The sequence below is a fragment of the Cornus florida genome, unplaced genomic scaffold (assembly GCF_030987335.1).
Source record: "Cornus florida cultivar Cherokee Brave unplaced genomic scaffold, ASM3098733v1 CherokeeBrave_3.0.0_Hap2_Chr06, whole genome shotgun sequence".
Lineage (NCBI taxonomy): Eukaryota > Viridiplantae > Streptophyta > Magnoliopsida > Cornales > Cornaceae > Cornus > Cornus florida.
This window is the reverse complement of record NW_026775576.1, coordinates 56,597,470-56,624,418: the sequence shown is the minus strand read 5'-3', so window position 1 is coordinate 56,624,418 and position 26,949 is coordinate 56,597,470. Positions and strand designations below refer to the sequence as shown.

Below are 26,949 nucleotides of genomic sequence, written 5' to 3'. Positions count from 1 at the left end.
ATACTCTACAGATGTACAAATGTGCTGCATGAATATACCATTGCCATGTGTACTGTGGTCCTGCGGAGAGAGCTATATTCACACTTCATTGGCTAATGGTGATAGGGTCTTATCCACACTAGGGTTTTCATTGAGGACTATAAAGAGGTTGTTATAGCCTGCTTGAAAACTGCCTCTATGAAAAATCTCAAGGGCTGAAAAGTGAAGCATAATGAAGAACTCTCAAGAAACCAAATAAAGTTCATTTTCTGAGGGTTTTAATTAGTCAAGAGAGCTGAATTTAACCTAAGAATGGCACTAGCAAGTGTGTATAGTCAGGTTCATGAGCAAACAAAACATAATAAGATCCTAATATAAAGAAAGAAAAGAACAAAGTACAGAAAGTAGTAGAACACAAATACTTGTATGGGGTAAAATTGTAAAAGGCCGGCCAAAAGAAACTCTGCCAATATAACGGAAGTAAAGAGTTTGAAAAATGCATGGACAATCATGAATATGTTTGGGTCGCTTGGTAAACAAAAAATAGCTATTGTGGTGTATTGATTTATGACAAGTTCAAATTCAAGGGTATCTGTCCCCAGATCGGAGAGAAAATTTAGTAAATGCAAGCAAAAACTTCAAAAAGGAAACATACACAAGAACATAGAGGAGCTAATCACTTTCAGCACACAAAATATTTTTCTTTGTTCTCTTACAATATAGACCACCACGAGATGTTGTTTTAGGGAGTCCAAGAAGGGAAATATAATTAGTTCTCCCAAAATCTCTCACCGCCGTAGCCTCCAAAATTAGGTTTTTACCCTTCTTGATGGCCCAGATGCAAATGAAGATGAAGGGTAGCTTCCAGCCAAATGTGAGTAGGAACTCGATCTGGTGCGAAATTCCCCCCAGAAGCTTCGAGTTATTTCTATTGACTCCTGCAAACAATAAATAGCCAAATCAAATTTTGGTTTTCTTTTTTTTTTTTCCTTATTTTTTTTTGGTTGGTAGTGATGGGGTTGGGAAGCTGGTAAGGTACTCATACAATCACTGTTCATAACTTGAACCCTCAACCTCCGTCCTTCCAGAAGGTGGTGATACCACTTGACCTGAGGCTCAGTATCCAAAGATATAAATAACAACAACACTAATAATAATAATAATAAAACTGAGAACGTCTAAACATACCTTCAGACCTATACTTCTATTGTTTCCCTGTTCCTTTTTGTAAGTGTTTCAGGTAAAAAGGAAACCTTGTACAATAAATTTCTTCATTGAAGAATAAAAACTACTATGACTAATATAACTTCCCATCTAATACTATGCTATAAACAATATTTTCTCATTCTATTTGATTTATTAAGGAATCATGTTGATCTGATTGTGGATAATTGATAATTTTGAATGCATTATCCTTTTAAATTGTTTAAAACATCTAATTAAATTTATCAATTATTATGGTAATAGATGCGTACATATATAAATACTTGAAACTATGCAACCATACTATGAAGATGACATAGCAAGAGTTCCCAAAAGTCTAAATTAGAATTCTTTAACAGTTCTTAGACATAATTAAACTAGTTCCCAGCTACATCAATCTCTCAAAATTGAAGGCATTAACATATCAAATTTTTTTTTTTTAAGGCATTAACAATAAAAACAACTTTAGTTGAAAGAAAAACGAAAACGAAATAACTAAATCATTAATAGTTACCCAAATAAGAATAATTTTAAAATATTCCCCACATTGTTTGACACGGCAAATTGAGAATAAGCAAAATAAATAAGTAAACCAAGGGGATGGTGGAGTAGAAAACTGTTGGGGTCCACCCACGTTATGCCCATTTTAACTTATGGGCCCAAGGCGGTGGATAACTTTCATTATTTGTTTGAAAGGGTTATAACCCTAATACAAGAGAACTATTTTTATTCTATATAAAAGGACACACGTTGTGTGGAGAAGGTTGAGGTTTTTAGAATTTCCTTGTGAGTGATTTGGGGTACAAAAGGGTTGAGGGGGTGAGAGATATCTCTATGTAATCATGAATTATTTTGTACGGTTTTTACAATCTAGTGAAAATCTTGTTCTTTGTGGACGTAACCCTAATTTTTGGGTGAACCACATATAACTCCTGCGCGTGATCTATTTCTGTGAATTGCACATTGTGTTTCCCCTTATTGATGTGTTTGCTGCATGGGTAATTGTTTTTATTTCTTAACAAATTGGTATCAGAACCAAAGCTTACACACATGTTATTTGATAAAAAATTCTTGATCTAGATTTTTTATCATAACCCCGGTGTCATGTGTTTTGGGCACTGTGACAATCATAGCCGGCAATATTGTTTCACAATTTAAGGTGGAGAGATTTGATGGCAAGGGTAGCTTCACTCTTTGGCAAAGTAGAGTGAAAGACGTCTTAGTTCAACAAGGCTTACATCAAGCTTTGAAGAGAAAGGACGGAAATCCAGAAAAGATAGCAGATCATGAGTGGGAAGATGTAGAGTTGCGATGTCTTAGCATGATTCGGCTCTGTATCGGAGATAATATCATTAACAATGTTAATGGAGAGGATTTGGCACCGAAATTGTGGGAGAAGCTTGAGAAGCTGTATTTAGGGAAGAGTCTCACCACAAAACTCAATCTGAAGCGTGATTTGTATAAGCTAAAGATGGAGGAAGGTGGATATCTTTGGAACACATGAATGTATTTCATGGTTTCATTGATCAACTGGCGAAAGTTGACGTGAAAATTGAGGAAGAAGACGAGCTGCTATTACTTCTTACCTCACTTCCGGATTCGTATGAGAATATTTTAACTACAATCTTATATGGAAAAGAAACATTGAAGATGAAGGATGTTGAGTCTACTTTCTTGTCTAATGATAAGAGGAGGGAGGGACACTGGTGATAGGAGCCACGACCCAGCCATGGTTGCTCATAGTCAGAATAGGGTAAGGCAGAATAGAATACTCACGGATCTAACAACAGCAGGTCTATATAAACGGGAGGAAAGGGCAAGCAGTGCCATAGATGCCGTGAATGTGGCCACATCATAAAGAATTGTTCACTTGGAAAGGGAAAGGTAGATGACGGCAAAAATGATGCATCTATCACATATGCTTCAAACTTTAGAGATGTACTCAAAATTTCGGAAAGTAACGCTCTTACTCGACATGACTGGATATTACGAACCATATTTGCTCAGTGAAAGAGAAGTACTTGAGAATAGTTCTTTGACTATGCCCGATGGTGATACGTGTACTATGAATGTTGTGGGAATGGTAAGAATCAAGATGTTTGATGGAGTGGAACGCAGTTTGGGGAATGTTGCCTAATACCAAAATTGCGATGTAATTTGATATCCTTGACCTAGTTAGATTCCATAAACTACAAATGTTCCAGGGAGAATCATGAAGATTACAAAGAGCTGCATTGTGTTGATGCGAGGAAAAAAAAGGTGGTTTATATCATTTGGTGAGGGGTACCAATGGTACTCGAACTTTGATTGTTGATCAGAAACGGGAACATGTGACATGTTTCCAGACAAACTATAATGAGTTGAAAAATCCTGCTTATGAAGGGGTCCCTCCAATGTACCCTTTCAAAGTCACTTGATTATGTTGACTTGGTTCAACTACATGTATGCATTGGCTATTGAATCAAGGTGTTTGAATTTGGTTTGGGTTATGAGTACCTGGTATACAGAAGGCTAGTGGACTGCTTGTGGATTTGCAAGAAGGAGTCTCATGCGTCGAAACTTGTGAAGGGGGAGCCAGTAATTTCTCTCTTCCTCGTGGGGGGAGGGGGAGATTGTTGGGGTCCACCCACATTATACCCATTATAACTGATTGGCCAAGGCGTGGATAACTTTCATTGTTAGTTTGAAAGGGTTATACCCCTTATACAAGAGAACTACTTTTATTGTATAGAAAAGGACACGCGTTGTGTGGAGAAAGTTGAGGTTGAGAGATTTTAGATTTTCCTTGTGAGTGATTGGGGGTACAAAAGGGTTGAGGGTGGTGAGTGATATCTCTGTGTAATCCTAAATTATTTTGTATGGTTTTTACAATCTAGTGAAAATCTTGTTCTCTGTGGACGTAACCTTAATTTTTGGGTGAACCACGTATAACTCCTGCGTGTAATCTGTTTCTGTGAAATGCACGTTGTGTTTCCCCCATAGTTGTCAAAGGCGCCGGAGGCGCGCGCCTGAGGCGCAAGGCGCCTCCAGGCGCTAGGTTAGCGCCTTGAGTGTACTCAAGGCAGTTGGGTTATATAAGGCGTGCGCCTTTAGGATCAAGGCGCCAGGCTACAGGCGCTAGAAAGGCGCGCCCGCATGAAACTTTTGTTTTTAACTTCTTTTCCTTATTTTTTTTTGTTTTGTTTGTGACTCTGAAGTCTGTATTGTTATATTATTTGTATTTTGTATTGTATTATTTTAAACTTGAAAGCTCAAAGCCAAAGCCTATTGCAAGTTTGCAACATAAAAAACGAAAAAAAAAGAGAAGCAAAGGAAAGAACACAGACTGACAGAGGCAGCGAAGTACTCACTCAGGACTCTCGGATCTGTGTCGGCTCTCTCCAGGTTAGTTCTTCTTCTTCTCTCCTTCTCTTCTTCTTCTCTCCTCCTTCTCTTCTCGGATCTGCCAGATCGGTGATTCGGTCAGATTTTTTTTTTTTTCTTTTTTTCTTCTTCTTCTTTTCTTCTCTCGAGTCTGGGCCCTGAGGCCTCTCAGCTCTTTCTTGCTAGATATTTGTGTCATTTATTTCTATTTTTCTTCTTCTTTTTATTTTTTTATTATTTATTTTTTTTCCTCCAGTTTTATTCTTCTTTTTCTTTTATTCTTCTTTTCTTCTTCTTTTCTTGAGTCTCGGCTCTCTCCTAGCAGATTTGTTTTTTTTTTTTTTTTTTTTTCTTCTCTTGAGTCTCGGCTCTCTCCTGGCAGATTTTTTTTTTTTTTCTTCTTTTTATTATTATTATTATTTTTTCTTACTCTAGTTTTTTTTTTTTTCTTCTTCTTTTTATTTTTTTATTTATTTGTGTGAGGTACTTTATATTAACCTGATTTATTTGTGTGAACAGTTGTATTTGTTCCATTCTAACATGTTGTTGGTTTGAGGAAATGCATTTTTATCTAATTTTGTTAAAATGAAATAATTAGTTAAGTGTACTCTAATTTTGTAAAATCTTGGTATACATTGTTGGATCGAAATTTTTGGCAAGTATTAAGGACCATTATGTACAAAGAAGAATCGAAGATAAAAAAGTGCTTTGCATATATACCACTTTCTTAAGGTAATGATTGAGTTAAATCCATGAAGAGCTGAAATTGCTGAATAGAAAGTAACTAATATTTTTGGTGAGGCCAGTAATCATGTGTCACGGACTGCTTTTTCTCCAAATTCTTTTGCTCTTCACTAAATTATACTTAAGCTCGGCTGCTCGGTGAAAATGGAAACATGTAAATTATGGTGTATACGGAATCATATTCTCATTAAAAAAATTTTAAATGTATACATGCAAAGTGATCATAACTCATAAGATGTGTTGATTAACTGTGGAATCAACAAGCACAATCAATCTCAACATGGAAGTTTGGAACAAAGAGAGAATGAAAGGAAAGAAGGCACCCAAGCAAAAGTGATTGCTCTTGCCAATGAATCTGTCATATTGTCAATACTTAATACATTACCTTACCCACCCAAAAAAATAAATGAAAAGTCAATAAATTATTCAATATCCGGATTTGCACATTCAGAGGTTACCATTTAATAATAATAATAAAATCATAGCATGCATCCAATTTGAGCTAGTGACCAAATTCTAATGAGACCTTAAAGAATAATATTCTGTTTTTTGCATTCTGCCAAAGCTTTGTATTTATTTTTTTAAATTGAAATGTTAATATTGCTAATTGCTTTGAAGCTCTGTATTTATTTATTTATTTGCCAGAGTTGTTGCAGACACTGATTACATGATGCTATTATTTTGTTATCTTGAATTTGATTGTAGTTTGTACTTTAAAAGATGCCTAGTGATGGTTCAAGAAAGGATCCGGCATGGAATTACTCACATTTGGAGAATCCGAAAGATACAAATGCCGTCACTTGTAACTTTTGTGCAAAAGTTACAAAAGGAGGTATTTATCGGGCTAAACAACACTTAGCTGGAGGGTATAGAAATGTGAGTGCATGCCCAAGATGCCCATCTAGTGTTAGAGAAGAAATCAAAGAGTACATGAGTAAGAAAAAGGAAGAAAAAGATCAAATGAATTTGTTACCTAGTGATGAAATTAATTTCATTGATGGAGAGGATGAGGATGACATTATGGAAGTTAACAATCGAGGAAAAAGGGTAGCCAGTGCAGGTAGTGGCAGTGCTAGTGTCAATTCCTCAAAGATGCAAAAGCAAAAGGGACCGATTGGTTTATATTTCTCTCCCAGACCGGAAATTGTGGTACAAAAAAGAAAGGAGGGGGGAAAACAAATAGCCATTAATGATGCATGCAAGAAAGAGTTGAGAGGAAGAGCGTGTGCTGCTTTTGCAAGGTGGATGTATGATGCAGGAATTGCATTCAATGCTGTTAAGTATGATAGCTTTGCCGAGGTTGTTGAAGCAATTGGACAATATGGTCCTGGCATGAAACCACCTAGTTATCATGAGGTGAGAGTTCCTTTGCTTAGGAAGGAATTGGATAATACCAATACTTTGATGAATGACCATAGAGAGGAGTGGTCAAAATTTGGATGCTCATTAATGGCAGATGGGTGGACAGACAAGAGAGGGAGAACATTGCTTAATTTCCTAGTAAATAGTCCAAGGGGAACCATGTTTATTGAGTCGATAGATACTTCTTCTTTTTCAAAGGATGGTGACAAGATGTTTGACTTACTTAATAAATTTGTGAACCGCATTGGAATAGCAAATGTCGTCCAAGTCGTCACAGATAGTGAATCAAGCAATAAGTATGCCGGTAAGAATGTTCAATGTTTATAACTTTTAGAGTTTACATTCTTTACAAATATATAATTTAAATCAATTTTGATTTACTCATTCTCTTTATATCATTTTTTCTTTTTTCCGTTTGGTTTCAAATAGGGAGGATGTTAGAGAAAGAACACCCACATTTGTATTGGACCCCATGTGCTGCTCATTGCTTAGACTTGATGTTGGAAGACATTGGGAAAATACCGTCCATCTCTAGAACAATGCAGAGGGCAGTGGAGTTGAATAGTTATATTTATATGCGACCAAAGTTGTTGAACATTATGAGGAACTTCACTCACAAAAAGGAGTTGCTTAGGCCTGCTAAGACTCGATTTGCTACATGTTTCATCACATTATCAAGTATTCACAAACAAAAGAATATGTTTACTTCAGAAGAATGGAATCGTAGTAAATGGGCGAAAGAGGAAGCCAGTAAAAGAGTTGCTTCTTATGTTTTGATGCCTTCCTTTTGGAACAACATTGTCTTTAGCCTTAAGGTTTCCGGTCCTCTTATTCCGGTTTTGAGATTAGTTGATGGCGAGAGAAAGCCTCCCATGGGATACATTTATGCGGCTATGGATAGGGCTAAAGAAGCCATTGCAAAATCATTTGGGGGAGTAGAAGATAAATACTCAGATATTTTTGAAATAATTGATAAGAGGTGGAATGTTCAACTTCATCGCCCTTTGCATGCAGCAGGTTATTATTTGAACCCAGAATACTTTTATTTAAATCCGAAAATTGAAGAAGATGAAGAGATTGCAAAGGGTTTGTATGCATGCATTGCAAGGTTAGTCCCGGATGTCAAAGACCAAGACAAAATTACTGAGGAGCTGTCCTTATATTCTAAAGCTGAGGGCCTCTTTGGTAATCCCTTTACTATTAGACAGAGAAGTACACGAGGACCAGGTAAAGTGTTAAAGTATATTAAGTTAGTATAGCTAAGTGTTAAAATATATTTTGACAATAGAGTCGATAGAAAGATCAAGCTAAAGTTGCTAAACATCATTATTAATTTTTTTTTAATAGCTAATTGGTGGGAAGCTTATGGCAAGTCAACAAAACTTCTCCAAAAGTTTGCTATAAAGGTTTTAAGCCTTACTTGCAGTTCTTCTGGTTGTGAACGAAATTGGAGCGTGTTTGAGCATGTAAGTATATACTATCTACTAACTAGGTTTATATTTAATTGTTGAAAGTTAAAATTTTAATTTTTTATACTTACTAGTTAAAGTTGAATTTATTGCAGCTTCATAACAAGAAAAGAAATAGGCTCGCTCAAACAACTTTGAATGATTTAGTGTTCATCAAATATAATAAACCATTGAGGCGTCGATATAATATGCGTGACACTCTTGATCCCATTTTACTTGATGACATTGATGATAGCAACGAGTGGTTGACGGGGAGGATGGATGATTCTGATGCAGAACATGATCTAGTCTATGAAGATGATTCCTTGACATAGGGTGATGTTGCTAATTTTGCTGGTATTGGAGAGGCAAGTAGGCCGCAACGGTCTACTAGATCAAAATCTAGTTCTAGTTCACGGTTACCAACAAAGGGAAAAGGAAGTTCTTCAGTTCGACTTGTGGATGAGGATGAGGATGATTCAGATGAGATAGAAGAGGATCCTGATAATTATGAATCATTTAGTGACGATCAAAATGATGTTATGCTTATTGATGACGAGGATGATATTTAGATTCATTGGTGTTGTCTTCTTAGGAAGAATGATGTTTATGTTTGTTTTAGTTTTGTCTTATACTTCTCCTTAGTTGACTTTTGCATCTTTATGTTAATATGTTTGATTATTCACTGTTTTGAACTCAAGTACTTGATTTACTTGGTTTTGGCATCTTTATGTTGAATATTTAACTTACGTAATTCATTTAGTTGACTTTTACATCTTTCTATATACTATTGCATGATTTGCATCTTAATACTTTATTGGGTGGGTTTTGTTTTTCTTTTTTTTCCAACGTGCGCCTTGCTTCAGTCGGGCGCACGCCTCGCCTTGCGCCTTGCGCCTCAGGCTCCAGGAGGCATTTGCGCTTTTGTGCACCTTGAGCCTTTAACAACTATGGTTTCCCTTATTAATGTGTTTGCTGCGTAGGTAATTGTTTTTATTTCCCAACAAATTGGTATCAGAGCCATACGCTTACACACACGTTGTTTGATAAAAAATTCTTGATCTAGATTTTTTATCATAACCCTAGTGTTGCTTGTTTTGGGCACTTGTGACAATCATGGCCGATAATATTGTTTCACAATTTAAGGTGGAGAGATTTGATGGCAAGGGTAGCTTCGCTCTTTGGCAAAGTAGAGTGAAGGACATCCTAGTTCAACAAGGATTACATCGAGCTTTGAAGGGTAATGATGGAAAGCCGGAAAAGATGGCAGATCATGAGTGAGAAGATGTAGAGTTGCAATGTCTTAGCACGATTCGGCTCTGTATCGGAGATAATATCATTAGAAATGTTAATGGAGAGGATTCGGCACCGAAATTGTGACAAAAGCTTGAGAAGCTGTATTTAGCGAAGAGTCTCACCACAAAACTCAATCTGAAGCGTGATCTGTATAAGCTAAAGATGGAGGAAGGTGGAAATATTTTGGAACACATGAATGTATTTCATGGTATCATTAATCAACTTGTAAAAGTTTACATGAAAATTGAGGAAGAAGACAATGCCCTATTACTTCTTACCTCACTTCCTAATTCGTATGAGCATATTTTGACTACCATCTAATATGGAAAAGAATCATTGAAGATGGGGGATGTTGAGTCTACTCTCTTGTCTAATGATAAGGGGAGGGACACTGGTGATAGGAGCCACGACTCAGCCATGGTTGCTCATAGTCAGAGTAGGGGAAGGCAAAATACCCAGGGATCTAACAAGTAAGTTCACAGGCAGTGTGCACCATCGCATGATACTCTGCTTCAGCACTAGAACGAGCCACAACTGACTGTTTCTTACTCCAAGTTACTAGATTTCCTCCTATGAAGGTGCAGTAACCCGTGGCGGACAGTCGATCAGAAGGAGAACCGGTCCAATCTGCATCTGTGTATCCCTCAATCCGAAAATGTCCAATAGATCGATAAAGCAGACCACGTCCCAGAGCACCCTTGAGATACTTCAAGATGTGTACAACTGCCTCCATGTGAGGTACGCGAGACTGGTGATGAACTGACTCACAACACTGACTGCATAGGAGATGTCTGGACGAGGATTGTGATGTAAATAAGTTTACCTACAAGTCTCCCATACATCTTTGGATCATTGACTAGGTCACCATCATCCACCTTAAGTATTATTGCAATCTGGCCCCGTCTTCTGAGATTGTCCATTGTTAAAACCCTTCCAAGAGTAGCAATCAAAGCGAAGAAAGCCACCTTGTTGATCCCTATTGAAGTTTGGTTTCCACTTTTAATGGGGTTGCAGTCATTACCTTAGCATGTTAGGCTATTACAAGAGTACTACATTCACTGCAGTAGATTTTTGTATTTCAGACTTCATGCTAGTTCAAATTTTCTGGTTTAAGTTTCTGATCTGAGCTTGTATTGCTAATGTCATGCTATGAGCATCTGGTATACCATCTGAGCATGTTTGATTTACTGATTTGAGGCTAATCAAAGTGAAACTTGACCAGAAAAGTGACTGTCAGTTCTTGGTCTTACAAACCTCACTAGTTAGGGTTTTCAACTGATACAAGTCTGTTATGTGAACCAATATTGTTATATTATGCTATTACTGCTGTGATAATCATCTAAGCATAAATATACAGCTGAAATATGATTGGGAGTGCTGAGATCAGGACTATGTTGTTGTGAAATCCCATATTTGTCCCTGAGTTCAGCATTTCTGCAGAAGTTTAACTGAAGGCTGTTTTGAACTGTTATCTGAAATTGGCTTGCTGACATTGTTGGTTGTTGATCTAAGCAAGTCTAATATATTGAAACAAAGATGTGGACCTAAACTTCGAGGTGTTTTGAGGTGAAATACCTATTCTGCCCTTCAGATCAGTGATATTTAAGTTTCAGCATAAAACAGTTTGTTGTGTGTGTTTGACCACTGTTTCTGAGATTGCAATGTTTCATCTTGCTTGTACAACTTAATTATACACCTGAGCAAGTGCACAGTGATGATTTAGAGCTGTGAAGAATTGGTTTGGGTCAGCTTGAAGTAACATTGAAGAGTTACCACTCAAGACCCTAACAGTTAAGGTTTAAGGCTGAAAATAAGCCTACAGAGAGAGAATATTGTTTTACCTCGTTGTGTAAAGTGTCTTTATCAGTTAAGCAAGTGTGTTTCGATGGAGAAAGGCTGTAGAAGTCTACTGCAGGTCTGAGTTGATGCTGCATTGTAGACAAGTATACCAAACCTAACCAACTAGGGTTTTACTGCAGAAATCAAGGTCGTGTGCACTAATACTTTCATATCTTGGTGTGTTCATGGTATTTAGTTTGAAGCTTGTGTGAGCTGTGATCTGTATTGTGTTGGTTATACATTGACTTCTATTGTTTTAAGCAAGCATATCTTGTTGACATAAGGCTGAGGAAACCTAGTGCGAGCTACCATTGAAGCTGCAGTAAAGATTGACAATTATATCCCACCATTTGCAGAACTTTGTAAACTAGGGTTTCTAGTTTTGTGTACATTGAGCTGTGTTCTGAATCTTATCTTTTGTAACAGCTATTGTACTATGCTGATACATATACTTTCTTGTATTTGGTGAGTTGTGAGAGCTCTTGAGGTCCAAGCAATGGTGTTGTGGACAGGGGGAGTGCAGAGCGCACTTAGTGGAGCTAGTGTGTGTGTAGAGGCTATGAAAACTAGTGTTTCAACTTGTGCACGGGTGTGTGCAGAGTGTGAGATAGTTGAGCGTGTAACTACTTGCATACAGTGGAGGCATTTATTGGTTGAGGTCAAGAAACAAGGTTTTTCCCTATTGAGAGGGTTTTCCTTGCATAGCTTGTGTTCTTGTGGAATGGTTATGAATTGGTTGACCACATTGTTGAAATCTTCTGTGTACCATATATCTACCCAAGGATTGAAAAGAGAATTTACTTAGACCAATTCACCCCTCCCCCGAATCACATAAAACAATGGTATCATTTGCAAAAAGCAAATGTGAGATCAACAATTCATTTGGAATTCTGCCCACAGCAAAACCTCTAATCATTCCCAGCTATTCCGCCCTCTTCATCATTATACTATAAGCCTCCATAACAATGAGAAGCAAGAAAAAAGACAAATGATCTCCCTGATGCAGACTACAAGTGCTAGAAAAAAAACCAGCTGGGGAACCATTCAAAAGAATTGAAAACCGAACAGTCGATATACATTGTTGAATCTAGTTCCTCCACCCCTAAACCCCATTCTTTCAAGCATGTACAATAAGAAGTTCCAATAGACATGATCATAAACCTTCTCAATGTCTAACTAACAAACAATCCCTGGCACTTCGCTCCTAATTCTGGACTCAATACACTCACTAGCAACCTGTACAGGGTCTAGGATTTGCCGCCCTCCAACGAAAGCATTTTGTGAATCCAAGATTATTGCATCCATAACTCTCCTCAACCGAATGGCTAGGACTTTGGCAATAATCTTATAAATGCCGCTTATCAGGCTAATTGGTCTGAAGTCCGTTGCCTCAATCACTCCCCCTTTTTTTGGTATAAGACCAATGAATGTAGCATTTAAACTTTTCTCAAAATGTGCCTTGGAAAAAAAACCTTCTAAAAGTCTCCATAACCTCTTCCTTAACAATTTCCCAGTTCTGTTGAAAAAAAGCCATCGTAAATCTCCGGTCCTGGAGAGTTGTCACCACCACAACTCTTTAATGCCTCAAGTATCTCTTCCTCCCCAAAGGGCCTCTCTAACCAGTCCCTATCCTCCTCTGTAATACCCATAAACTCCAACCACCTAGCAGTGGGCTCCAGTTAGCATTTTTAGAGAATAACCGCGGATAATAAGAAACAATCCCCGTTTGAATTTTCTCATCTCTAATCAACAAACACCCATCAATGCAAATCCTGCCAATGTGATTGTTTCGCCTATTAAAGTTCATTGTCTGATGAAAGAATTTCGTGTTTTGATCCCCTTCTTTTAGCCAAAGAGCTTTAGATTTCTATCTCCATGAAATTTCCTTTAGTTTAATTATTTCCCCAAACTCTTCCTTACATTCCTCCCTCCTGCAAGCTTCCATATCAGTGAGACCCCTTTCCCCCTCAATTCTATCCAGCTCCTTTAATTCCGTACAGATTCTTTTCTTTTGCCATTCCACATTGCCGAAAACTTCCTTATTCCATTTCTTAATATCCCCCTTCAATAATCTAAGCTTGCTTGCCATTTGAAAGCTTGGATTTCCCCTAGTCACATAACCATTCCACCAACATTGAACCCTTTGGTCCCTTTCCTTAAAATCATTTGATTTAAGCCACATATTTTCAAACCGAAATGGGCTCTCCCTCTCCTCAAACCCCCACAATCAAGAAGTATGGGAGTATGATCTAAAGTCACTCAAGCCAAGGCTACCTGTGCCACGTCCGGAAACTTCTCCTTCAATTTCCCAGAAATAAAAAACCTATCCAATCAGGAAAAAGTAGGTGACTCTTGACCATGTGAACCTTGCTCCCTCCATCGGAAGATGATGTAATGGTTGAGCTTCAATGAAATCAAAGAATTCCATCATTGCTGGTGTTCTCCTCCCCCCCCCCCCCCTCCCGCCCGTGGATCTCTCTAAAGGCCCCTTAACCACATTAAAGTCACTACACACACCACGGCACCGACCATCTTCCTCCAAACCTCCAACACCCCCCACAACTCTTTCCTCTCCATATCCCCAACTAGACCATAAACCATTGGAAAGGCCCTGTTAGTTCCATCCTCCTCCAAAGAAAATAACAAAGAGATAGAAAATCTCCCTTTCCACACATCAATCTTCGAGACCCATCTCTTGTCCCAAAGCACTGCAATACCCCCTAAAGTCCCTTTTGCATCAATGACATCCCATTCAACAAAGCTGCCCCCCACCCCCATATATATACATTACCATATATATAGGTAATTCTATATATGGTAATGTGGGGTAGGTGAAGGCGGGTACAGAATATAGAAAACTCTAATATACAATGTAATCTAACTGTACACGTGTGATTACTCATACAATACTGTACAACAGTAAGAATCAAGATGTTTGATGGAGTGGAACGCACTTTAGAGAACGTTGCCTACCTACCAAAATTGTTGTGTAATTTGATATCCTTGAGCCAATTTGATTCCATAGATTGCAAGTGTTCCATTGCAAGGGGAATCATGAAGATTACAAAGGGCTACATGGTGTTGGTGTAAGGACAAAAAGGAGGTGATTTATATCATTTGGTGAGGGGTACCAGTGGTACTCGAACTTCGATTGTTGATCAGAAACGGGAACATGTACATGTTTCCAGACAAATGATGATGAGTTCAAAATTCCTACTTGTGAATGGGTCTTTTCGATGTACCCTTTCAGAGTCACTTAATCATGTTGACTTGGTTCAGCTGCACATATGCATTAGCCATTGAATCAAGGTGTTTGGACTTGGTTCGGGTTATGTGTAGCTGGTTTACAGAAGGCCAATGGACTGCTTGTGGATTTACAAGTAGGAGTCTCGTGCGTTGAGACTTGTGAACTCTTGTGAAGGAGGAGCTAGTGATTTCTCTTCCTCGTGGGTGGAGGGGGCGATTGTTGGGATCTACCCACGTGATACCCATTATAACTAATGGGCACAAGGCGGTGGATAACTTTCATTGTTTGTTTGAAAGGGTTATAACCTTAATACAAGAGGACCACTTTTATTGTATATAAAAGGACAGACGTTGTGTGGAGAAGGTTGATTGGTTGAGGTTGAGAGATTTTAGATTTTCCTTGTAACTGATTGGGGGTACAAAAGGGTTGAGGGTGGTGAGTGATATATCTATGTAATCCTGAATTATTTTGTACAGTTTTTACAATCCAGTGGAAATCTTGTTCTCCGTGGACGTAACCCTGATTTTTGGGTGAACCACATATAACTCTTGCGTGTGATCTATTTAAGTGAATTGCAGGTTGTGTTTCCCCTTATTGATGTGTTTGCTGAGTGGGTAATTGTTCTTATTTCCCAACAAAAACAAATCATGTCCCACAAATATACAGTAGAAATACATTAAGGTACTAGGAATAGAAAGGACAGTCTGTTGAATTGAGAGTACAAAAGTTTCTTTTCTGGTGTCGACCAGTTGTGGAAGTTCCTCACTAATGGATTGAAGAGACAAACTTAAACTAAATTCTGTTCAATTTATAAAATTGTCTCCAACAGATGCTCAACTGTACCCTACTGCCTATTAGATTTTATGTTAACAATACAAACCACTACTTCTAGGGAGTGCTTTAAAGGATAAAGGACTCTAATCTGATGCATTGACGAATCCCTGGTGCTGGAAGTTGACAGATTAGGGTCACAAATGGTGACAGCTGTCACATGTAACCGTGTCTAATTAAAAAATAATCATCATAATGGATCCAGGTTACTCAATCCCTTTTATACTAATGAACTGTATAATAACAATAATTATAGGTGATGCTAGTGCCAGAAACCATTTCATTGCTACAACTGGCAGCAGGATGAGATGCAAAATTTGAAAGCTTACCCATAAAAGTTGGTCAGCCTTCTTAACCTGTGAAAGGGTGCCTCTAATTTCGATCGTGACCTTGTCAACATTGTCTGGATTCTCTGACACAGCAAAATATGCTCCACTAGTATGATGAATGTAAGCAGCATTCGCTCCAGCAAGTCCAACTATGTCCTCAGCAAATACTAATGGTACTTCTATTGTTAGCGTTATCTAAGACAAAATAAAAATAAAAATAAAAATAATATATAATCATAATAACAAAAACAATAATAATAGCACCAAGGAACAGTAACAATTTCGATAACAAAGAGATGCAAATACAAAAGTCAGTAAACATGATCAGCCCCCAAACAATAAGTTTGGTGTGTGGTTCACAGGATTAATTAAAAAAAAAAAAAATTAATGTACCTGTAGCTATTGCAATTTATACTAGCGACTCAATTATATTGGATTGGAACCAGCTATATTGTCTGCTAGCAGATGCTCAATCCAATTATGTATTAAAATCACTATTATTTTGTTCGTAGGTAAGCAACACATGCACACTCACACACACCACATTATTCCATGTGAGGCTCAAACTAAAACTACACTCCTCTCCTTTGAGGAGAGAGTTCTTGGATATCGGACCACTGCCAAAATAAAAAATAGAACAACTGAATTTAACATAATTGCATTTGAGCATATGCAAGCAAGCAGGAATAGCTGGTGTGGATCCAATACACCTGAGTCATTAGTATAGATTACAATAGCTACAAATATACTGTAAGGGGCTGGCGCTAGCCTACTGACCAAAAAGCTTAAGCTATTAAGTACTCGTAACGGGTTGGAACCAAAAACCTTGAGTTGGTGGGTAAGGTTGCATACCAACTATATACACTTGTTAACTTTCCCATCCAGATCTGAGGACCTCTAACATTTTTTCCCACCCGAACTCGAAACACCCTCATTGCGGTCTGATTGACCTGGGCCCAGACTCCTTCTAACCAGGTGCTTGACGGATTAAGGATTGTTGGACTGGGTCTGTCTATGATACCACTATAATAGGTCAGGCACTTGCTCACTGGCCCAAAAGCTTAGTGCCATGATCGCGGAAGAATATCAGGGAGAAGGTTCTAGTACAGACGAGGATATTCGTGTCAACCCACTAGAAGGTTGAGGACCTGCATTAGAGGATGTGAGTGGGTGCAGTGTGTGTATTGTAAGCGTGCTGGAGATATAGACCATTTCCTTGTACTATTTTGAGAATATAGTAAAGGTTGGAAGTTGCAAGGATATTGTAAATTGTTGTGTATTGGTTCTTTCATTCATGTTTCACCTGTGTTGCTGTTCGAATGAGACTTGGTGTGCATCCTAGGCACCAAGGGTGTTGGCTGACTTAGCAGTGTGTGAATTGTAAGTGTGCTGCAGATATAAGCCAGTTCCTTGTACCATTTTGAGAATATAGTAAACGTTACAAGTTGTAAGGCTTCTGTAAATTGTTGTGTGTGGGTTCTTTCATTCTTGCTTAACCTATTGGAGTGTGACTTGGTGATGCATCATAGGCACCAAGGGCATTGTGGCTGAGACCAATTCAGGGTGGTTGGGGGCTGGCTTGGTGGCTTGGTGCCATCACAGTGGCGAAAATTTGGTATTGTATTCGACCCCAGTGACAAGAATGAAGAATCCATTTGTTCAATGACCTAGATAAAAATAGTTAAAAAAAAAAATGTTAAGACTTGACCAAACTTCAACATTGCCCAAGAATTTTGAATGCTCCACCCAATCCATTAGCCATTACCCAAAGGGCCCTTTGACTCAACTGGCACCTTAATGCAAATAAATCTCTTAAAACATTTGGAGAGTTCTAACAACCATGTAAACTTGCAACACGTATTAACGATGTGTGGAACTTCAGGTATTGTGAAACATAGGCGAGAAGAGCATACATTTTGTAGTCATCTTACTCTTAAGATGCATGGAAAGAAAAGAAACCTAAAAGTTTCCTACACATAAAACATCCTTTGGATGCAGTTGAACAAATAACATTGGTAAACCTATGGATGGAGATCAATCGTAGGATTCTTTAAAGGTGTATAAAAGGCGCAAAACTAAGCATTCTAAGACTCGAGCTGCCATAGGCTAAATAAATATGGGTCCTCAAGGAGTTTTGAATAATTGGGAGCTTTGGTGAATTTTTATTTACCCTTATTATGCTATTAGATAAGTATTTATTGCCTCAATTATAGGGCAATCCGAAAGTCAAATATTGATTGCCTTAATTATGGGATAATCTTAGAGTCAAATATTGATTACCTAAATTATGGGATAATCCAAGGGCCATCAGTTGTTATAAAAAAGGATAGTGTGTAACTTTGATTACCAAGTCCATGAGTGAATAAAATTGTCTTTAACTTTCTTTATGAGTGATTCACAAGATATGAGGGTGTGAGGCCTTCCCTATGTGTGATGCCTAAACCTATTGGTGTGATTAACACCCTTACTCAAAACATCAGCAACCTAATGTGTTGATGTTTGGAGTACAAATCAGCTCAAGGCGAAGATTTTCCTTGATGAAGTATCGATCAACTTCAATGTGCTTTGTCCTGTCATGTTGAGCTGGATTGTGGGCAATGCTAATAGTAGCCTTGTTGTCACAATACAATTTCACTGACTCGCGAACAAGATAACCCAACTCACCCAACATAGTTCGTAGCCATAACAACTCACAAACTCCATATGCCATGGATCTAAAATCAACCTCTGGACTAGATCTAGCTACTACAGATTGTTTCTTGCTTCACCATGAAACAAGATTACCTCCAACAAATGTGCAATATCCTAAAGTAGATCGTCGATCTGTCACATATCCTGCCCAATCAGCATCAGTATAGGCTTCAACACGTAAGTGGCCATGACGGCCAAACAATATCCCCTTACCAGGTGAACCTAGAGGTAGCAAAGAACATGATGAGCTACCTCAAGGTGAGGTGTATGTGGGGCATGCAAAAATTGACTAAACACACTAACAGCGTAGGCAATATCCGGGTGTATGAGAGATAGGTAAATCAGTTTCCTAACCAATCACTGAAATCTTCCCACATCATTAAGCCTCTAGTTCTGCTCAATGGGAATATCAATAGGTCTAGCTCCAAGCCTATCTGTTTCAGCCAACAAATCTAACACATACTTCCGTTGCGAAATGAACATCCCTTTCTTCGATCTACACATCTCAACGCCAAGAAAGTATCTCAATGATCCGAGGTTTTTAACCACGAACTCTATCACCAAGAATGACTTCATTCGGTGAATCTTTTCTAGATCATTTCTAGTGATAACAATATCATCCACATATACAATAAAGTATGATCTGTCTGACTCTATCTGTACCCTACTCTTCTCACAGTAGTGTTGAACCTCTCAAACCAAGCACGTGGCGACTATTTTAATCCATGTAAGGTTTTATTTAGCTCACACACTAAATTTTAACCATTGGCAAGCTTAAACCTGGTGGCATAGTCATATACACCTCTTCCTCCAAGTCACCATGAAGGAAAGCATTCTTTACATCCAACTGATGTAAAGGCCAATTCAAATTAGCTGCCAAAGAAAAAATGACACATATAGAGTTCATCTTGGCAACTGGAGCAAATGTTTCCAGATAACCAATTTCATAGGTCGGAGTGAAGCACTTTACAGCTAACCGGGCTTTGTATCTCTCAATTGTTCCGTCTACATAATACTTTATTGTGTAGACCCATTTTCAGCCTACTAGTTTCTTACCCCTATGTAATGAAACAATATCCCAAGTACGATTTTTCTCAAGGGCCTTCATCTTTCCAAGCATAGCTGTCCACTTTTTTATTGTACTAGGGTTGTTGATAATGACTTCTAATACCTACCTCCCAACATTTATGAGCAATTTCATCCCTTTAACTCGTTGGGGTCGAGTTTTTCTAAGCCTGGGAGAATTGATGTAGATCAATGGCAGAATCGCAAAACGGAAGATTCTAAGACTTGAGCTGACATAGGCTAGATAATATGGGCCCCATGTTTTAAATGATTCGGAGCTTTGGTCAACTTTTATTTATTCCAATTGTGCTATTAGGTAAGTATAGATTACCTCAATTGTAGGGCAATCCAATAATGGGGTAATCCAAAAGTCAAAGTCCATGAGTGAATAAAATTGTCTTGAACTTTCTTTGCGAGTGATTCACTACTCACGAGATAGGAGGGTGTGAGGACTTCCCCAGGTGCGATGCCAAGACCTATTGGTGTGATTCCAATAGGCTCCTTTGTTATTTTCAAATCCTTTCTTTCTAGTTTCTACTAACACAACTTGAACCCCAATCCTGTTCATTTCAAATTTCAGCCATAACTCTTATTTGTTTTCAACTATTTGAGGCTGTTTGTGTCCTACATCACCTATGGAGCCTTCACTTTTGTTGACTTTGAAAACATCTCAATTTCATAAAAGTGGATGTAGTTGGCAAGAGATCAAGTAATCAGTTATGGGTCTGGTTTCGTTTCTGGCATCTTATATCAGAAACTACCAACATATGAGCCCATTTGCATTTCCAGCCGAAATCTCTTTCTATTTAGAGTGCAAACATACTTGATGTATATGGCATTTATCAGGTAAGAATGAATTATTTAAAGGGGAAATTGTTGTCAATCAATTCAACTAGACATCACTCAGAAGTTCAAAAAAAGTGCTCGCTAAAAGTTAAAAAGAAAATATCTAATGATCATTGAAGCGAAAAATGCCATGAGGTAGTGTGTGACTGGACATTCTTTACACTTGTAATATTCTCTTCATTAATGATAGTGGAATTTCTTCTCTCCGTGGAAGTAGCCCAAATTTTAGGTGAACCGCGTTTAATATAGTGTTTGTTCTGTTATTCTTTGCTGTTATGCTTTCCGCTGCCCCAATAAGTGGAATCAAAGTCGAAGGTTTGTCCAGCAAAGTTTGTTAGAGACAAAAGTTCGTCGTGGAGAGTTTATCAAAGCTGAAGGTTTGTCGTCGGTTTGTTCGTCCTATGGAGTTCAATACATAGATGATAGAGATCTAGCAAACACAATTAAAAAAAAAAAAAAAAAAAAAAAAAAAAAAAAAAAAAAAAAAAAAAAGAAAAGAAAAGAAAAGAAAATGGGCTTAGTAGACGATGCTGGTGAAGAACAGGACGACAAAGAAGGAAAAAGATGATCAAGCGAGTGTTCCATCGAGGTGGAGAATTTGAGCCAAGGTGGAGATTATTTTTTATTATGTCTTAATTTCTTGTAGGGTTGGGTAGAGTTGTATTAGTTTAGGAAGGTTTTACTTTATCCCCAAGTAGTTGCATTCTTTTCAACAAGGATTTGTATTGCATGTTCACCAAGCTGACTATTATCAGAGAGTGGTGGAATACTACTCTTGGACAGTCTCATCTGCTCCTGGGTGTACTACTAGATCTCCGGTTCTATTGAGGATGATGCCAAGATATTGGCAATGGTGACTGAGGAGGAAATCAAGGCAATGGTGTTGTCAACTGCTCCTGATAAAGCTCCAGGACCTGATAGTCTTCAAAATAGGTTTTATCAAAGGTATTGGTATGCTATCAAAGATGAATTAATCTTTGTTGTTCTTTACTTCTTTACTAAGTGCTCAATGCCCCAGGGTATGAATAGTACTTTTTTTTTTTTTGATAAATAAATAATTCATTAAAAAAGCGTTCAAAAGGGGAACGCGTCCCTAACAAAACCACAAAAACTTGGGTACCCTTAGGCCCCAAGGAAGCAAAAAACTCAACAGTCTCCTCAGCAGAAGAGCAGAGTGTACTCGAACCACAAAAACAAAGAGATCTAATAACAGAAAATTTCAGAACAGTGATGGAAGATTTCTCTCCTTTAAAGGATTTTCTATTCCGCAACCTCCACAAACACCACCAAGGACACAAAGGCACCATTCTCCAGAACCCTCGAGCCTGTGCTCCCACCCAACCCCTCTCCAGGTGTCCATTAGGCCTCTCGTAGATTTAGGGATGACCCAACAAACTCCAAATAAACCTAGCAAAAGATTCCAACAATCAACCGCCATTGGACAATACAAGAGAAGATGATTAACCGACTCGCCATTGCACTTACACATGCAACACCAATTCACCATGATAAGGTTTCTCCTTCTCAAATTATCTAACGCCAAAATTTTACCCCACACAACCGTCCAAGCCAAAAAAGGCCATTTTCAATGGCACCTTAGTGCACCACACAGCCTTCCACGAGAATACCACCCCATCCGAGTCCACAATGCATCCGAAAAAAGGTCTCACTCTAAACATTCCCCTAACAGAAGAAATCCAAACTATAGAGAATCCCTACCTCCTCCCCGGATCACCCGGCTATACAACAACTCTAAAAAACCAAACACATCATCCATCTCCCAATCCTGAAAAGATCGCTGAAATAGCACATCCCAAACCGGTCTCCCGCTATCAAGACGATATCAGTCAGCCACCAAGGCATACCTATCCACAGCAATCCTAAACAGTTTAGGGAAAGAACATGCTAACGTGCGGTCTCCACACCACACTTCCTCCTAAAACCGAATCTCCCTACCATCATGAACTCTGAATCTGATATGCTTAGAAAACTCATTCAATCCCTTCCAAATGTCTTTCCAAACACCGACACCTCCAAGCACAGACAACACAGCCGAACACCAACCCCCCCTCCTCCCCAAAGCAACGCAATATCACCCTCCTCCACAATCTATCTCGCTCCACACCAAACCTCCACAACCACTTATCTAACAAGGCCCTGTTAAAAGACAACAGTTGCCTAATCCTAATTCCTCCTAACTTAACAAGCTTACAAACCTGCTCCCAACGAAACCAGATGATACTTAAATTCATACCCCAAACCTCCCCATAAAAAGTTCCTCTGGAGTCTGGGAATGCTCGACAAAGTGCTTTTCAACAAGGTAACCCTCCCCCCTTTTGATAAATATTACTTCTTCCACCCCGCAAGCCTCCTCTCCACCCTCTCCACCACCGGATCCCAAGCACTTACAATCCTCGAAGAAACCCCCAAAGGCAAACCCAGGAAAGAGATAAGAAAAGAACTAACTCCACACCTGTGCGCGCCCTATTTATTGAGGCGTGCCTCGCTATTTTTTGTTTTTTTGTTTTAATGATTGTTCTATCTCTTAAGCAAAAAAGGGTACTTTTGCAACTTAATAAACAAATAAGAAAGCCTAAGCATATCAGAGAAGGATCTTTTGTTCGAAAGAATAAAAAAATAAGAAAGTCTAAGACCGAACATAGAAGGAGCAAGACTGTGAGAGGAATGATGAAGCCCTAGTGGCAGAGACGAATGACGAAACCACGTCAGTTCTTTCTTCTTCTTCTCTCTCCTCCTCTACTTCTCCTCTACTCCTCTCTTCTCATCTTTGTTTACTTCTTTCTCTCAGTGTAGTTCTCTTCTCTCTTTCTTTTTCTTTTTTTTTTTTGGCTCTATTTTTTTCTCCTTTTTCTTCTTTAACACTTTCTCTCTCCTCTCATCTACTTCTCTGTCCTCATCTACTTCTTTTGTCTCTGCGTCCTTTTTTTTTTGCTCTATTTTTTTTTTCTTTTCTTGTTAACAGTTTTTTTTTAATAGATTTATTTCTTTTTGTACTCTGTTTTGCCTTTCAAGAAAAACAAATTTGTGTTGTGTGTTATGGTTCTTGAATGCTTATATAGTTGATGGATTTACTTTTTATATTTAATATTAATTTTTAGACTATTGATATGACTTGTGAGATATGAATGTTATTATGGTAGTTTAAATTTCAATTGTGCGCCTCACTTCACTTAGGCGCACGTCGTGCACCTCGCGCCTAGGCTCCAAAGGACCTCTAGCACCTTGAGCCTTTAATAACACTATGCATGCCAGTATGGGGAAGATTATGAAGGGTGGTCTTCTAAGGAGGTGAGGTCGCCAGCGGGTGTGGGTTCATGGAAATTTATCCGAAAAGGATGGGATGAGTTCTCTAAACGGATACAGTTCAGAGTTCGAAGTGGAAGAAATGTCAGCTTTAGGGAGGACAATTGGTGTGGGACTTTGCTTTGGCTCGTAGGTTTCCTTGTCTTTTCAAGATCTCTATGAATAAGCATGTTGTAGTTACTGAGCATTATCAGCTTGATAATGGGAGGGTGGCCTAGGATGTGCAGTTTTGTAGAGATTTTAATGATTGGGAGCTTTTGGAGGACTCAAATTTCCTGAGTTTGATCTATAGGCAGGTGCTGGAGGGAGTAGGTATGCACATTATGGTGTGGAAGGAAATCCCGAGAGGGGTGTTTAAGGTTAGGTCCTTTTACCAAAGCCTCATGCAGTCTTCAAGCCCCACCTTCCCTTGGAAAACTATTTGGAAGACTAAAGGCCCATTGAAGATGGTTTTCTTCGCTTGGGCCGTTGCCCTTGGAAGCATTCTCACTCTCGATAACCTCAGAAGAAGACGTCAAGTCATGTTGAATAGGTATTGCATGTGCAAGAAGTCAGGAGAATCTGTGAATCATCTTTTGTTGCACTGCCAGGTGGCAAGGGATGTTTGGTCTATGTTCTTGGTCATTTTTTTTGTGGATTGGGTTGTTTCAGAGTCCACAGTGGATATGTTTGACGCTTGGAAAGGGTGTGCAGTGGAGAACCAAGTCAGAGACGCTTGGAGGGTCACTCCCCTTTGTTTATGGTGGGGTTTGTGGCATGAAAGGAACAGGAGATCCTTTGAGGGCGAGGAGTCCCCTATTTGGTCTCTAAAATTCAATATACCTTGGATACCAGGGATCATTTATTCCTCGCGTGTCCATTTGCAAGGGGTATATGGAAGTGGTTTTAGGAGGTGTTGTGGTGGACTGATTCTCCAATAGATGATGATATTCAATTTTGGGATTGGTTTACTTGGTGTAGGCAGAACCCTCACAATTCAAGGCTGTGTAGCAGCATTTTTATGGCTGCTTTGTGGGGCATATGGCAAGAAAGGAATGCAATGTTGCATGGGGTTGAGGCTAGATCTCCTGATGCAGTTGCTAGATGATTATTCTTGGAGGTCCTTGATGTACACAAATTAAAGCTTTCTGATTTACCTTTGTAACATCCTCCTGCTTTCCATTTGTGTGTATTGGAAATGGGCATTCTCTTTGTTTGCTTATTTCTTTTCTTTTTGACTGAGGGTATGCCCTCTATGCGCCTGTAATTCCTTTTTGTTTTCTGTTTATACAACACCAATTATGAAAAAAAAATAAAAAATTCAATAAACCTTGTCTTCTCTCTTTTTTTGGGTCAATGGGCAAAATTGTATATCTTTGGATATTCTTTTGGATTTTGTAGACAGCTTGAAATTGTAGTGTTGCCTTGGGCGCCTTTTGTTCTTTGGGAGTGCTCCCCTTTTGAGCACCTTTAATGAATTTTACTTATAAAAAATAAATAATAAAAAATAATAATAATAATAATAATAATAGGATAATTGGACTCTGAAAATGATAATAACCAATTAGAAGTTACCATTTACCATAGCATATGTCTATGATTGGTAAAGAACATTTTTCCAATAAGGATGGTACAGAAATTCAGAACTATAAACTAAAATTAGGGATTACTATAACTGACTTTGCGAAATCATAGATTCGAAATATATATATACAATAATTCCTTAATTGCTTGGCAATAAGAGGTTGGAAATCACAACAAACTGTAATATTTGGTCTTAAATTTTTCATTTTCCCGGACAAAATAAAATAATAATTTTCTGTTCAGCATTCCATAATTTAACCATTTGCTTGGTCCAAACAACTTCCTTATTTGTTGGAAACAAACATAGCAGAAAGCATATGACTTAAAATTTCATTTACAATTTTATTCCTCAGTTTTCTCAGCAATTAAACAGGAAAAAGTAAAAAGATATCTTTCTCTGCCTTTGGGCTAAGATCAAGGGTAATATCTCTTCTTATCAGTTTAATAAACCCGAAAAACTGAAGAGATCAAAGCATATAACTAGATGCCCAACTTTACCAATCCAGATTTCTTCTTTTTGTAGTTATTGAATAGTAGTTTATTATAATCATAAACTCATTCGAACATCAACTGAATATAAATCAGATTCAAATTTTGCTACTGAACTTTCAATTCTAGATGATTACTTTGAGATAAGCGGATTAGTGTAATGTTTCATCACCTCTCTCATTCACATTATTACAACGCTCTCCATCATATTCTCCCAAGAAACAAACTAAATCAATCCGTACCTCTTCTACAGCATTTGAGCAAACACTAGGCGTAGACGCTACAGGCCGCCGCCGAACTGACTGCCCTAAAACCTGGGAAAAAACACAAAGGTCTTCTTCAATAGAATGTAATTGGGTCATCAAAAACCACTATTTAAATTAATGTGTACATATTTATACATAAAAACACGTCTAAATCGACAAACGACACATAGCGACTCCGCCCAACATCATCGGGTAAGTCTAAGGCTGTTTTCAAGATTAAAGGTGTGTTTGGTAAGGTTGATTTGGAGGGATAGGGAGAGAAAAGAAAAGAGAGGATAGTGTAACTTTGTGTTTGGGTAACTTAAGTGGAGGGATAGGGAGGAATAAGGAGAGATAGGGAGGGATAGCTATCCCTCCCTATCTCTTATTTGCTTTCTCCTCAAAATTGAGAAGATAGGGAGAGATAGTGAGAGAAAGGATAGTGATTTTAGTGGTATTTTGATAATACCAAAATTAGCCTCCACAAATCAATAGACAGATTTATTATTCCATTCAAGTCCCATGGTTATGAAAGGGTAAAAAAGTAATTTGTCTATTATCCTTTCTTTTCTTTTCTCTCCTCTATCTTATCCAAATAAAAATAACTATCACTTCTTTTCTTTTCTCTCATATCTATCCAAACACAAATAGAAATTATTACTATCATTTCTTTTCTTTTCTTTTCTTTTCTCACTAATACTATCCTTTCTTTTCTTTTCTTTTCTCTCATTACTAATACTATCCAAACACACCTAAAAGAAACAAAATATCAAAATTAACAAATCATACATGGACAATATTACAATAATTGACTAGCACAAACAATGTTACAAAAAAAAAAAAAAAAAAAAAAAAAAAAAAAAAAGCATCCATACGTGTGTGTATATAGAGAGAGAAAAAATAAGAAATATAGATCAAAATGAAAGCATAGAAGCCTGGACATTGAAATAGATCTCAAATAATGAACAGGGAACAAATTGGATTCAGAGGTCTGACCTGATTTCAAACACTGTGCGAGAGAGAAGGCGCGAAGATGTTCTTTGTAGCTCTCTTTATTCGACTTTGCTTGCACCAAGAGCGATTCA

General features: G+C 38.1%; 1 protein-coding gene, 2 long non-coding RNA genes and 1 pseudogene across 4 annotated transcripts; 3 read left to right on the top strand and 1 right to left on the bottom strand.

Annotated features, from left to right (window-relative positions):
* Positions 1-360: 360 nt before the first annotated feature.
* LOC132311577 (uncharacterized) lies at positions 361-26,949 on the bottom strand. 2 transcript variants are annotated; one of them, XR_009483063.1, is made up of 3 exons: positions 26,861-26,949; positions 15,642-15,836; positions 361-917 (listed from the first exon to the last, which is right to left on the bottom strand). It is a non-coding gene; the product is annotated as an uncharacterized LOC132311577 (long non-coding RNA). The 2 variants fall into 2 exon arrangements; XR_009483064.1 differs by lacking the exon at positions 26,861-26,949 and adding an exon at positions 25,862-25,917 and having other exon boundaries at positions 425-917.
* LOC132313788 (uncharacterized) lies at positions 6,010-7,680 on the top strand. The gene is made up of 3 exons (XM_059812736.1): positions 6,010-6,955; positions 7,081-7,586; positions 7,669-7,680. The coding sequence occupies exons 1-3, from the start codon at positions 6,010-6,012 to the stop codon at positions 7,678-7,680; spliced, it is 1,464 nt and encodes a 487-aa protein (XP_059668719.1).
* LOC132314871 (uncharacterized) lies at positions 7,711-8,284 on the top strand. The gene is made up of 3 exons (XR_009483533.1): positions 7,711-7,878; positions 7,999-8,117; positions 8,216-8,284. It is a non-coding gene; the product is annotated as an uncharacterized LOC132314871 (long non-coding RNA).
* Positions 25,518-25,699, top strand: LOC132315122 (U2 spliceosomal RNA; annotated as a pseudogene).

What these genes read in the sequence shown, in the direction of transcription:
- LOC132313788 (XM_059812736.1), top strand. Translation starts at nt 6,010, where the DNA reads ATGCCTAGTGATGGTTCAAGAAAGGATCCGGCATGGAATTACTCACAT. An exon ending in ATCAAGCAATAAGTATGCCG is followed by an intron (nt 6,956 to 7,080) that starts GTAAGAATGTTC and finishes GGTTTCAAATAG; the next exon opens with GGAGGATGTTAGAGAAAGAA.